The sequence below is a fragment of the Macrobrachium nipponense genome, chromosome 16, assembly GCF_015104395.2.
Source record: "Macrobrachium nipponense isolate FS-2020 chromosome 16, ASM1510439v2, whole genome shotgun sequence".
Taxonomy (NCBI): domain Eukaryota; kingdom Metazoa; phylum Arthropoda; class Malacostraca; order Decapoda; family Palaemonidae; genus Macrobrachium; species Macrobrachium nipponense.
This window is the reverse complement of record NC_087209.1, coordinates 57280761-57295813: the sequence shown is the minus strand read 5'-3', so window position 1 is coordinate 57295813 and position 15053 is coordinate 57280761. Positions and strand designations below refer to the sequence as shown.

General features: G+C 39.6%; 1 protein-coding gene across 1 annotated transcript in view; it reads left to right on the top strand.

Moving 5' to 3' along the window:
- Positions 1-15053, top strand: part of LOC135195726 (uncharacterized) — a 73431-nt gene that overhangs the window by 16955 nt on the left and 41423 nt on the right. Inside the window, exon 2 of the mRNA XM_064222149.1 lies at positions 3866-5143. Within this exon, the coding sequence (XP_064078219.1) occupies positions 4120-5143 (1024 nt within the window). The 5' untranslated portion in view covers positions 3866-4119. The remainder of the gene's footprint in view (positions 1-3865; positions 5144-15053) is intronic.

Sequence of the window (15053 nt, the reverse complement as noted above, 5' to 3'; positions counted from 1 at the left end):
GTCTTGATCCACTTTTGAAAGTAGGGGTAATATATGCTAATTTGTGCTCATCATAAATCTTGCCTGTATCTACACTTTGTCTTAATAATATTGCAAGTGGCTTTGCGATAGAATGAACTACTTTCTTTAACAAAATAGCAGGAAATCCATTAGGCCCTGCTGCAGCTCCATTTTTAATTTCATTAATAGCCTGCACAATATCAGCTTCATTAATATCTATGTCAGCTAAATATTCACTATTTTCGTCCCTTACTTCTATATCATTATCTTCATTATCTATTCTAGGGGTGAATTCTCTCTTATATCGTTCTGCCAATATGTTGCAAATTTCCTTTTTTTCATTCGTTAATCTCCCTTCAAATCTTAGAGGGCCAATTTCTATTCTTCTTTTATTCATCTTTTTCGCGTATGAGTATAATAGTTTAGGGTTTTGCTTGATATTTATTAGGGTTTTTCTTCCAAGTCCCGTTTTTCATTTTCTTTTGATTGTATAATCTTTTGTTCTGCATTTTCTATCTTACTTTTTAGTTCTATAGCTTTCCATGCATTTTTTTCTTTTGCAAGACCTTTTTTCCACTTTCTGATTTTCTGGAAAAAGATCGTTCTGTCTCTTGGTATGCATGACTGATGTTTACTTTTCTTCTTCAGTATATATTTATCCACTATTTTCTCTAATATTTTATATAATATCTCCATATTTACCCTTATGTCTCACTTACGAAAAATGTTATCCCCCATCTTTGTTTAATTCTTCATTTATTTCTGACCATTTTATATTTTTACTGTAGAAGTTGTATTTTCCATATCCTCCCCACTTTTTCAGGACTGTTAGTTCTATGACATTATGGTCTGAAATACTCGCATTATAAACTATTATTTCTTTAACATAATTCATCTCGTTCACAAATACTAGGTCTAAAGTATTTTCCTTTCTTGTTGGCAGGTGATTTATTTGTTGAATGTTGTATTCTAGTAGCACATCTAATAGCTTTTCGAATTGCCTCTTATCTTCTGCACTATTATTACTCTCTTTTTTATATGTATAAGTACAACCACAATCTCCTATTCGTTCTTTCCAGTCTACGAAAGGAAAGTTGAAGTCTCCAGATAGGAGAATAGTCCAGTCCTTGTGATTTCTACATATATCATCCAATTTTTCTATTATTATGTCAAACTCTTTAGTATTAGGAGGGCTATATATTACTATGTTCATTAATTTTTCAGATTCAAATTCTACCGCTATTAGTTCACATTCTGAGTTACTATATTTCTCATATATTTTTCCTTGTCTTTTGTCTTTCCCATATATTGCGGTTCCTCCTTGATTCCTATTTTTTCTATCTGATCTATAAGTTTGAAACCCTTTTATTTGATCATCATTCCCAGTCTCTTGGGAATACCAGGTTTCACTTATATTCATTATATCTATTTTCCTTTCAATTTGGGTTAGTTCTTCTACGTACTCTATTTTTCTTTTTGAGTTACTCGTAACTAAACCCTGCGCATTCATCACTATGATGGTTTTCGTGTTTTTTCCTTCATTTAATATTGGTAATAATAAGGATTTTCACATGTCTCTTTCCTGTTCTGGTATGTTGTTCTTTTTTTCATTTCCAGAAATTCTGACATTAAAAAATCCAACTTTTCCATATCTGATATTCCTTCATCATAATTATTCATTTTGTGTCTGAATCTGCAATTTTCTCCGTATCTGCAATTTCCTCTTGCATAATAAATACAGTTATTATCTCTTGAGTAGAATCTTGGAGCTGATGCTTTGAAATTTTTTGCTGGCACCTCTGCATATCTCGTTGATGGCTTGCTTTTTTCTTGTTGGTTTCAGCCTCAAACCGCTAAAGAATAAGTTTAAATAAAATAAAATCAAATCAAATAAAGCGTCAGAATAAGCAGTGGGGATGGCACGAAGTCAAATGCATTCTGGGTTCAGATTTCTAAATCTACCGATTAAAAGTCTACGGATTAAAAATCAACAACACGGAGAGAGAGAGAGAGAGAGAGAGAGAGAGAGAGAGAGAGAGAGAGAGGTGTAAATTTTAAAAGCAAATCTTCCTCGGTCTATGGTAGCCATGCCCTTAACAATAAATATGTGTGTGAGAGAGAGAGAGAGAGAGAGAGAGAGAGAGAGAGAGAGGGAGAAATGTGTAAATCTTAAGAGCAAATCTTTCTCTGTTTATGGTGGCCATGCCCTTAGCAATAAATAAGTGAGAGAGAGAGAGAGAGGAGAGAGAGAGAGAGAGAGAGAGAGAGAGAGAGAGAGAGAGAGAGAAACAAATTACGTATTATTACAAAATATAACGAAATGTAACTAGTGTACTACGATCAGTCATCAGTAAGCTTTGGTAAAACGTCAAATGACTAATCATGAGCAAAGCCTCATGAGCATAAAGAACAATTGAATGGAATATACAAATTGGGCCAATGGCCAAGCACTGTAACCTATGACGAGGTCATTCAGCGCTGAAACGGTAACTGACAGTAAAAAATTGCTTTGAGATGTGTAACAGGAAGGAAAAAACATCAAACCAGTTGCACTATGAAACAAGTGTTAGGAGAGGGTGGAAAGTAAGATGGACGGATAGGAATATGGACGGAGATACAGTGAAATAAAATGAAGAGGGTCGCAGCTACGGGCCGAAGGGACGCCGCAGAGAACCTTCAAGTAATGCCTGCAGCGCACCGTGTGAGACGCACTGACGGCACTACTACCTATGAGGCATTAATAACAATTAGAGTTGTGAGAGTATAAATGTTTGCCATTCGGATTTCTTCCAACGTAACAACCACAGATACTATACAATCTCATCTCCAAAGAGCAACTCGCATCAAAAAGGGTCAAACTGCTTCTTCTGTGAATACTATATAGAACCTCCCGTCTCTGAAATCTCAAGTATAAATGCCGTTATCAATATGCAGGAGTTTAAAGTCGCTGGAAGCCTATCAAGAGTAATAGTACCTATCTGCTATAAATAGAATTCTTCTCAATATAGAATGTGCTCCTTTTGTCAGATCCTCTGTTCTTTTTTTATTCCTAAAAAGACGTTACCGAGTATATCAAACTTCCTGTATATTTTATTAGCTGATCGAGTTGCGCACACACACACACACACACACACACACACACACACACACACACACACACACACACACACACATATATATATATATATATATATATATATATATATATATATATATATAGATATATAATTAATTCAACATGACGGCTAGGCTATTCCTCAGCAGTACGCCTGCACTTAGGGACGTTAGATGTAACCCTGGGTGAGGGGGGGGGGGGCGGGTGTTGTTGCCTAGTACTAAACACGGATAAACAGTGACTCACCTAACACTGTTTCGCCATGTTTAGTATACTAACACCTCCCCCTGGGAGGATCATACGTCCCTGAGTGCATTTCGCTTTCAGACTGACTAACGATAATATATATATATATATATATATAATATATATATATATATATATATATATATATATATATATATATATATATAAACAGGTCATATAGCTGTAAACTTCGTAGTAGCTATCAAGGGGGACATCCAGGAGAAGGATGTACGTATCTTAGAACAACAGATTATTTTGCAATACCTCATTGCATCGTTAAGGCTGCAATTTACGCAAAAATAAAAATAACATAAAATTTTGTAAAAAATGAACAAATCTAATATAAATATGTGTGTGTTTAGCTACGAAACACTTTGTCATTTCAGTAGAGATTCACACAATGCTGTGTAAACGTGATAATAAAATTCCATATGACATCTTAACAATGTCCAAGAAGCTGAACTGCATATATTTAACTTTCCATTCATATATATATTTTTCCAGGAACTGGGATGACCTACTGACCTGACTGACTTATGGCTACGCAGTGTGGAGGGCCACCTTCAGTTCGTTATGCCCCAACTAAGCGGCAGACTCGGCAACAACAAGAAATGGCCCATTGAGGAGAAAGCCAAATAAATTCGTGGACATTCCAGACTCAGGAAAGAAGGGCTGCTCTCCCTCTCCCTCAGGAGAGGAGCTCATGCCAATGACCGCGAGACTGCGCTGCCAGTTCCCGAATGCCAAAAGGGGCGTAGATGAGTGTGGACGACGAGCTACACCGAGCAGGAAGCGCCCAGCAGGACCGTAGGGGGGGAGAAACCCGCGCTGCCAAGAGGGCCGGCGCCGCCTCGAAGAAGGGGCTGCCACGATTCTTCTGGCCACAAATCCTCGGCGGCGGCGGCGCCAGCACCACCACCAAGAGGAATGACGTTTCACACGGCACCACCAACAACAGTCATCCCTTCGTCATCAGGGTGGAAGAGGCGAACCTGCAGAACGCCGCGGCTTTCACCAAGGTCAACGCGACCGTGCTGGAAGACATCGCCCAAGGGGGAGGCGGGGCTGCTGCCCCCGGGGGCAGGCGCTCTCTCCCATGGCGGAAACAGGAAGCGGAGGGGAAGAAGAAAAGGGAGAAGGTCCTCTCCAAGCCCTTTACCTTCTTCCACTTCTGCAAGAAGAGGGACCAAAAAACTCTCGTCTTTGACTACAAGGGCACGGCGCCTCCCTCCTCGCCCGAATCGTTCGGGGCAGCGGTGGAGGAGAGGACCCACAACCACCTGCTGTTCCGACCCGTCCCGGTGGCCGACGTCAAGAGGAACGGGGAGCTGCCCAGTCTGAACATCTTGACGAGCGCGGTGGCGCCCACCCTCCCCCCCTCCTTCCACAACTACGACGAGCCGGCCGAGCAGGAGTCGAAGGACCTGAGCTCGCTCTACGACCTGGTCAGCATCCAGGAGAGAGGAGGCGTGGGCGTGGGCGACTTCACCTCCGTCGACTTCGACGTCGAGTCCTACGGAGAGGGGGACAACATTTCCGTTTACGAGTCTCGCCCGGCGACGAAGGAAAGCTGCTTCTGGTCCTCGTCTGGTGCCAGCGTCCATCTCGCGGGGCGGTCCATCACAGCTGGAATCCGCCCCGTCCTTCATCTGCCTCCGCTGGAAAGAGTGCTCTCGGTCTCCGACGCGCTCCTGGACGGGGCGCAGGACGGCCTGGAAAACTGGATGTCCCGTCTCCACCCCGAGATTCGCAAGATTCCCCTCAATCATCTCTTCATACCAGGTAAGAAGGTCACATGGAAGTCCTCTTCTCTCTCTCTCTCTCTCTCTCTCTCTCTCTCTCTCTCTCTCTCTCTCTGGAATGATGATCAGTGATATACAACATCAGGTAAGGTTACTGATCCATTGATGGAAATGTTACTGATCCATTGATGGAAATGTTACAGATTCTTTGATGGAAATGTTACTGATTCACTGATGAAAATCTTACTGTTTCATTGATGGAAATGTTACTGATTCATTGATGGAAATGTTACTGATTCATTGATGGAAATGTTACAAATTCATTGATGAAAATGCTACTGATTCATTGATAAAAAAAAATAGTACTAATCCACTCATTAAGATATGACAAACCCATTGACAAAAATCTTACTAATCCACTGTTGAAGACACAAAAGCCATTAACTCTGAAAACTGGACCATTTAGACCACAACAGTGAACTCACGATATAAGAGTCATAGATTACCAATAGGAAAATAAACGCGTTCCCCGCCACGGAAAGTTGACATTCTTGAACTGTGTACGTAGATCAATTTCAATACTTGAATAGAATACAGGGTTTAAGCAAAAAGGCCAAGCGATAGGATCTATGAGGTCATTCGGAGCTGAAAGGATAATTGACAGTAAGTTTCTGAAAGGTGTAACAGGAGGAAAACCTCAAAACAGTTGTTAGGAGAGGGTGGAAGGTACGATGGAAGGAAGAGACTATAAACGGAGGTACAGTCAAAGGAACGAAAGGGTTGTAGCTAGGGGGTCGAAGGGACGCTGCAAAGACAATTAAGTAATGCCTACAGTGCACCACTTGAGATACACTGGCGGCGTTATCGCCCCTACGAGGAGGGCGTTCAATACCGAATTCAGAGGACACACGAAGTCAGATCTGTCTCACAGTTTTTATTCAAGTTGGCAATCGATACCGTATCAACATCACCTACCGAGTTCGATAGGTATATTTTGCCTTCGACTTGCATCATCATTCTACTCTATACATTTTATAGCACACTGGCTGGCGTATTCATTCCACACTATACATTTTGTAGTGGTTTATGCATTTCTGATGGCATCTTTTGTATATATTTGCGTGCACAGGAAGAAAGGTCGATTCTGTCAGGCTCTCTCTCTCTCTCTCTCTCTCTCTCTCTCCTCTCTCTCTCAGCATATTTTCTCAATCAAACGGCTGTTTCAAGACCAAAAACATTAATTAACCGCTTGATAGCAGTCACAATGTCTTCTCTCTGCTTTCTGTTTATCTTGTAACATCTCAACCCTCTGTCATATTATGCTTGTCCATCAACATAGTGACCCATGATCATTATAATTATTATTGAGATGAATCCTATTCCTTTGGAACAAGCCCATCACAGGGGCTACTGACATGAAATTCAAGCTTCCAAAGATTATTATTATTATTATTATTATTATTATTATTATTATTATTATTATTATTATTATTATTATTATTATGATGTATTCATTTGGAACAAGCCCACCACTAGGGGCACTGACTTCAAATTCAAGCTTCCAAAGAACATTATTATTATTATTATTTTTTATTTTATTTTTTTTTTTTTTGCTCTATACACAGTCCTCCAATTCGACTGGGTGGTATTTATAGTTTGGGGTTCCGGGTTGCATCCTGCCTCCTTAGGAGTCCATCACTTTTCTTACTATGTGCGCCGTTTCTAGGATCACACTCTTCTGCATGAGTCCTGGAGCTACTTCAGCGTCTAGTTTTTCTAGATTCCTTTTCAGGGATCTTGGGATCGTGCCTAGTGCTCCTATGATTATGGGTACGATTTCCACTGGCATATCCCATATCTTTCTTATTTCTATTTTCAGGTCTTGATACTTATCCATTTTTCCCTCTCTTTCTCTTCAACTCTGGTGTCCCATGGTATTGCGACATCAATGAGTGATACTTTCTTCTTGACTTTGTCAATCAACGTCACGTCTGGTCTATTTTGCACGTATCACCCTATCTGTTCTGATACCATAGTCCCAGAGGATCTTTGCGTGATCGTTTTTCTATCACTCAGCCTTGGTGCTCGTACCACTTATTACTGCAAGGTAGCTGATGTTTCTTGCACAGGCTCCAGTGGAGGGCTTTTGCCACTGAATCATGCCTCTTTTTGTACTGGTTCTGTGCAAGTGCCGGGCATTCGCTTGCTATGTGGTTTATGGTTTCATTTTTCGTATTGCACTTCCTACATATGGGAGAGATGTTATTTCCGTCTATCGTTCTTTGAACATATCTGGTTCTTAGGGCCTGATCTTGTGCCGCTGTTATCATCCCTTCAGTTTCCTTCTTTAGCTCTCCCCTCTGTAGCCATTGCCATGTGTCATCGCTGGCTAGTTCTTTAGTCTGTCTCATGTATTGTCCGTGCATTGGCTTGTTGTGCCATTCCTCTGTTCTGTCTGTCATTCTCCTGTCTCTGTATATTTCTGGGTCTTCGTCTACTTTTATTAGTCCTTCTTCCCATGAACTCTTTAGCCACTCGTCTTCACTGGTTTTCAGATATTGCCCGAGTGCTTTGTTCTCGATGTTGACGCAGTCCTCTATACTTAGTAGTTCTCTCCCTCCTTCCTTTCGTGTTATGTATAGTCTGTCCCGTATTTGCTCTTGGGTGTAGTGGCTTTGGTGTATTGTCATATGTTTCCTGGTTTTCTGATCTATGCTGCGGAGTTCTGCCTTCGTCCATTCCACTATTCCTGTACTGTATCTGATTACTGGCACTGCCCATGTGTTTATGGCTTTTATCATATTTCCGGCGTTGAGGTTTGACTTGAGTATCGCCTTGAGCTTCTGCATATATTCTTTCCTGATCGTGTCCTTCATCTCTTGGTGTTTTATATCCCCTCCTTCCATTATTCCCAGGTATTTATATCCTGTCTCATCTATGTGTTTGATGTTGCTCCCATCTGGTAGCTTTATCCCTTCAGTTCTCGTTACTTTGCCCTTTTGTATGTTGACTAAGGCACATTTTTCTATTCCAAATTCCATCCTGATGTCCCCAGATACAATCCTTACAGTCTGGATTAGGGTATCTATTTCCTTGATGCTCTTACCATACAGTTTGATGTCGTCCATGAACATCAGATGGTTGATTCTGTTGCCTCTTTTCTTGAGTTGGTACCCGGCATCCATCTTCTGTAGTACTTTGTGCATGGGAATCATGGCTACTACGAAGAGTAGTGGGGACAGTGAGTCGCCCTGGAAGATCCCTCTCCTGATATTAACCGCTGCTAGTCTTATTCCAGAGTTTGTAAGTATTGTATTCCAGTTGCGCATTGTATTTTTGAGGAAGCTGATGGTGTTTTCCTCTGCCCCATATATTTTCAGGCATTCTATTAGCCATGTGTGTGGTGTCATGTCGAAGGCTTTCTTATAGTCTATCCATGCCATGCTTAGGTTGGTTTTCCTTCTTCTACTGTTCTTCATTACCATTTTGTCTATCAGGAGCTGGTCTTTTGTGCCCCTACACTTCCTTCTGCAGCCTTTCTGTTGGTGGGGGATGGTGTTTGTCTCCTCTAGGTAATTGTATAGCCTTTCACTGATGATACCTGTTAGTAACTTACACATTATTGGTAGGCAGGTGATAGGCCTGTAGTTACTGGCTACATTTCATTTACTCTTGTCTTTTTGTACTAAGGATGTTCTTCCTGTGGTCATCCATTTGGGTGCATGGTGATTTGAGATACAATGCTGGAGTTGTTCTGCTATTCGTGGGTGTAGGGCCTTGAAGTTTTTGAGCCAGTATCCATGGACTTCATCGGGAACCTGGGGCTTTCAGTTTGGCACTTTCTTTAGTTTGGGTGTGACTGTGTCTGTCGTGATCTCTGTGAATCTTTGTTTTATTCTCCCTGTTTCTTCTGCCTTGACTTCCTGGAGCCATGTTGCAATGTTTTTGTGTGGTTACGGATTGCTCCATATGTTTTCCCAGAGTCTCTTACTTGGTTCGGCTTCAGGAATTTGTTGGTGGTTGTCTTCCCCTCTTAGTTGGCTGTATAGTCTTTTCTGGTTGGTTCCGAATTGTTTGTTCTGTTGGTATCCCTTATTCCTGTTCATGTACCGTTGGATCTTATCTGTTTTGGCCTTAAGCCTCTGTTTTACATCTTCTAATGTGTTGTTTAGTCCCCTCTCTTGTACTTTGTATTTCTCGTTGAGTTCCTCCCTTGTTTTCTTGCTTCTTAGCCTTTTTTCTGCCATCTCTTTCAGTTTATTATTATTTATTTATTTATTTTTTTTTTTTTTTTTGCTCTATCACAGTCCTCCAATTCGACTGGGTGGTATTTATAGTGTGGGGTTCCGGGTTGCATCCTGCCTCCTTAGGAGTCCATCACTTTTCTTACTATGTGCGCTGTTTCTAGGATCACACTCTTCTGCATGAGTCCTGGAACTACTTCAGCGTCTAGTTTTTCTAGATTCCTTTTCAGGGATCTTGGGATCGTGCCTAGTGCTCCTATGTTTATGGGTGGGTACGATTTCCACTGGCATATCCCATATCCTTCTTATTTCTATTTTCAGATCTTGATACTTATCCATTTTTTCCCTCTCTTTCTCTTCAACTCTGGTGTCCCATGGTATTGCGACATCAATGAGTGATACTTTCTTCTTGACTTTGTCAATCAACGTCACGTCTGGTCTGTTTGCACGTATCACCCTATCTGTTCTGATACCATAGTCCCAGAGGATCTTTGCGTGATCGTTTTCTATCACTCCCTCAGGTTGGTGCTCGTACCACTAATTACTGCAAGGTAGCTGATGTTTCTTGCACAGGCTCCAGTGGAGGGCTTTTGCCACTGAATCATGCCTCTTTTTGTACTGGTTTTGTGCAAGTGCCGGGCATTCGCTTGCTATGTGGTTTATGGTTTCATTTTTCGTATTGCACTTCCTATATATGGGAGAGATGTTATTTCCATCTATCGTTCTTTGAACATATCTGGTTCTTAGGGCCTGATCTTGTGCCGCTGTTATCATTCCTTCAGTTTCCTTCTTTAGCTCTCCCTTCTGTAGCCATTGCCATGTGTCATCGCTGGCTAGTTCTTTAGTCTGTCTCATGTATTGTCCGTGCATTGGTTTGTTGTGCCAGTCATCTGTTCTGTCTGTCATTCTCCTGTCTCTGTATATTTCTGGGTCTTCGTCTACTTTTATTAGTCCTTCTTCCCATGAACTCTTTAGCCACTCGTCTTCACTGGTTTTCAGATATTGCCCGAGTGCTTTGTTCTCGATGTTGACGCAGTCCTCTATACTTAGTAGTTCTCTCCCTCCTTCCTTTCGTGTTATGTATAGTCTGTCCGTATTTGCTCTTGGGTGTAGTGCTTTGTGTATTGTCATATGTTTCCTGGTTTTCTGATCTATGCTGCGGAGTTCTGCCTTCGTCCATTCCACTATTCCTGTACTGTATCTGATTACTGGCACTGCCCATGTGTTTATGGCTTTTATCATATTTCCGGCGTTGAGTTTTGACTTGAGTATCGCCTTGAGTCTCTGCATATATTCTTTCCTGATCGTGTCCTTCATCTCTTGGTGTTTTATATCCCCTCCTTCCATTATTCCCAGGTATTTGTATCCTGTCTCATCTATGTGTTTGATGTTGTTCCCATCTGGTAGCTTTATCCCTTCAGTTCTCGTTACTTTGCCCTTTTGTATGTTGACTAAGGCATATTTTTCTATTCCAAACTCCATCCTGATGTCCCCAGATACAATCCTTACAGTCTGGATTAGGGTATCTATTTCCTTGATGCTCTTACCATACAGCTAGATGTCGTCCATGAACATCAGATGGTTGATTCTGTTGCCTCTTTTCTTGAGTTGGTACCCGGCATCCATCTTCTGTAGTACTTTTGTCATGGGAATCATGGCTACTACGAAGAGTAGTGGGGACAGTGAGTTGCCCTGGAAGATCCCTCTCCTGATATTAACCTCTGTTTATTATTATTATTATTATTATTATTATTATTATTATTATTATTATTATTATTATTATTATTATTATTATTATTATTATTATTATTATTATTATTATTATTATTATTATTATTATTATTATTATTATTATTATTATTATACCCTATTCATTTGGAACAAGCCCACTAAAGGGGTTACTGACTTGAAATTCAAGCTTCCAAAGTATACTACGGTGTTCAGTAGAAAGAAGTAACAGGAGATAATGGGAAATACAGAAAAAATAGACCACTTATTAAAAAAAAAGAGATAAGAAATTGACAAATTAATCAATAAACAGATAAAATATGTAAGTTTATTATTATCCAGTAGGTGAATATCCTATGAGCTTTATTCAAGGTCTCAAATATATCAATGCTTAATATCTATCTATTTATTTATCAAATATAGTTTTCTTTTTTTTTAATAAGCGATCTCTTCTTTCTGTCTTTCCCATTACCTTCTCTTTGTGCCTTCTGATGAAGTCAGTGGTCCCTGTTGTGGCCTTGTCCCAAATGAATAGGGTCCATCTTCTTAATAATAATAATAATAATAATAATAATAATAATAATAATAATAATAATAATAATAATAATAATAATAATAATAATAATAATAATAATAATAATAATAATGTTGCTTCAGCAATCTCCTTCAATAGAACATGCTTGAAAGGGGATATTCTACCTAAATAATAATAATAATAATAATAATAATAATAATAATAATAATAATAATAATAATAATAATAATAATAATAATGTTGCTTCAGCAATCTCCTACAATAGAACATGCTTGAAAGAGGATATTCTACCTAAATAATAATAATAATAATAATAATAATAATAATAATAATAATAATAATAATATTAATAATAATAATAATAATAAGGGAATGGTTGACAATTCATAATGAAATTCAACTACGTTGTTAACGAATTTGACATGGAGATTTTTCACTACTGTGGGTGGGTGGGTGGGGGGGGGGGGGGGGGGGGGGTGTGGGGTTTTGGGGCGGTTTCTCCTATGACTCTGAAATCAGATTATGAATGTGGCAGTGCCCTCCCACCCCCCCCCCCCCTCTCTCTCTCTCCCTAGAGCCAGCCTTCAATGTTTCATAGCTGAAAATATTGCAAAATAATAATGTCAATACGTGAATCCATATTTACGTGTATGCAAATGGATTAGAGTTGCAGATGCAATGAGAGCGTTCATAGAGAGAAGCTAATTCCCATGTAGACTTATAAAGAAAAAAAAGAGGAAAAAAGGGGGGGTGGGGGGTCCTTCGAGTTTAACCTCACACTCGACCTTGAGTTGGTTGGGGAAGCACGCGATTTCTATGCGGTCGAGAGATGGCTGCTGCTTCTGTCGCAGGTGGGTGCTCCTGGGTGCTCCTTTTATTTATTTTCTGTTTATTTATTTATTTATTTATTGCTTTTTTTGTCCCCATCTCTCTCTCTTCTTTTAGTATTCCTCGCTAGTTCTACGTTTCTTTTATAGCGTTTTTCTTTTTTTTATTGCAGTTCTCCTCTCTCTCTCTCTCTCTCTCTCTCTCTCTCTTCTCTCTCTCTCTCTCTGCTATTTATTTATTTTTTTGCTCATCTTTCTCTTCTCTTAGTATTTCTCGCTAGTTCTCCGAATTCCTTTGTGGCGTTTTTTCCTTTTTTTTATTGCAGTTCTCCTGTCTCCTCTCATCTCTCTCTCTCTCTCTCTCTCTCTCTCTCTCTCTCTCTCTCTCTCTCTCTCTCTGTTTATTTTTTTATTTATCTATTTATTTTCTTGCCCAACTCTCTCATTTCTGAATATTTCTCGCTAGTTCTACGTTTTCTTCGTAACGTTTTTTTTTATTGCAGTTCTCTTGTCTCCTCTTTCTATGTCACCTTTCTCTCTCTCTCTCTCTCTCTCTCTCTCTCTCTCTCTCTCTCTCTCTCTCTTTCTGTGTTTATTTTCTGCTTTCTGGATTTTCTTATCTTGTTTGTTTGTATGGTGTTTATGCGTTGCACGGAACCAGTGGTCGTCCAGAAACGGGACCAACGGCTTTTTACGTGACTTCCGAACCACTTCGAGAGTGAACTTATATCACCAGAAATACACACATCTCTGACCCCCTCAGTGGAATGCCCGAGAATCGAACTCGCGGACTCCGAGGTGGTACGCCAACACCGTACCGACCACGCCACTGAGGCGCTGGATTTTCTTAGTCCTGTTTTTTCGTTTTTGTAATTGTCTTCCTTCCTGGGTGTACTAGGTTACCTCGCCTTCTATATAATTCCTCTTATTGCCTCTTTCTGGATTCCGTATTTCCTGGAAGCTCTTTGTGTTCCCCTTTTCCTTCGCGTGATCATTCATCACGTTATTCGTTATTCCTCGCTTTTCATACTTTATTGGCCTCCGTCCACCAGTCGTATTCTTAAGAGCTGATCAACAATGTTCTCGTCATCGCAGAAGTTATTTCCAGGTAATAAGGATTTCCAGCAAATACGACAGAATTTGCATGATGCTTTCAAATGCGCTTTGGTTTCTGCGTTTTTATAAGTCCCCGAAAGTGTATTATTTATTTTTTCTTTGCTAATAAATAATCTCTCTGTATTTTTCATTACCTTCTGTCAAGTCTTTCGAATGAATACCATCATATTCTTTGGAAGGTTGAATTTCAAGTCAGTGGCCCCTGTGGTGGGCTTGTTCCATATGTATAGGGTTCGTCTTCTGAATATATTAATAATAATAATAATAATAATAATAATAATAATAATAATAATAATAATAATAAAATATGATAGTGGAAATTGTACCCATATCGGAGGGACACTAAGCACGATCCTAAGATTCCTAAATAGGAAGATCAGTGACTACAGCAAGAAGTGTCATTGCTCACACCTCGTGACAGAATAACAATAACAAGCAGCCGCAGCAGGCAGCTACTTATGTTTTCCATGACAAGAAGTCTACACCCTTGTGACGCCACTGTAATCGGTATACTACAACGTCAACGAATATATCAGATTTCTTTGTGTTCACACATTCGTGCAAGGATAAGCGAGGCTATCAAAGCATAATGACCCTGAAAGGTAAGAAATGGAGGAGGAGACTTATTCGCCAAATTGCTACGTCGTTTCAGAAGATTAATAAATGACGAATTCTTTTCACAAGAAAGCTGACAAACCAGGAAAAACACAAGTCACGAGTTACTACAACCGCTACTCAGCTGGATAACTTTATGTTTGAATGCTCTTCAAACCTCACTGAGAGGGAGGGACTGCCTCTTCAAACTTCTGTGAGATGGATTTTAAGTTTATTCTGAGGACGCTTATGAGATGGTTAATGGGTTTCTTTATATTATTATTATTATTATTATTATTACTATTATTATTATTATTATTATTATTATTACTATTATTATTATTATTATTATTATTATTATTATTATTATTATTATTATTATTATTATTATTATTTATTATTCATCATTATTATTATTATTATTATTATTATTATTATCATCTCAGTCATCCTATTCGACTGGGTGGTTTTTATAGCGTGGAATTCCCGGTTGCATCCTGCCTCCTTAGGAGTCCATCACTTTTCTCACTATGCGCGCCGTTTCTAGGATCACACTCTTCTGCATGAGTCCTGGAGCTACTTCAGCACCTAGCTTTTATAGGTTACTTTCCAGGGATCTTGGGATCGTGCCTAGTGCTCCTATGATTATGGGTACGATTTCCACTGGCATATCCCATATCCTTCTTATTTCTATTTACAGGTCATGAAACCTAACGATTATTAATATCATTTCAGGGCAATTACAATGAAATGATTGCAGACCGTAACGCTACGACCTTATCTGGGGCGTTTCTACGTAGCGACGGATTCTTATCTTTACGAGCACAAACTGCTCACAGCTCAGGTCGACATTGCCAAGCATGAGACACGATTGTAAGGCGATGATAAGGATCGTCATGAAAACAT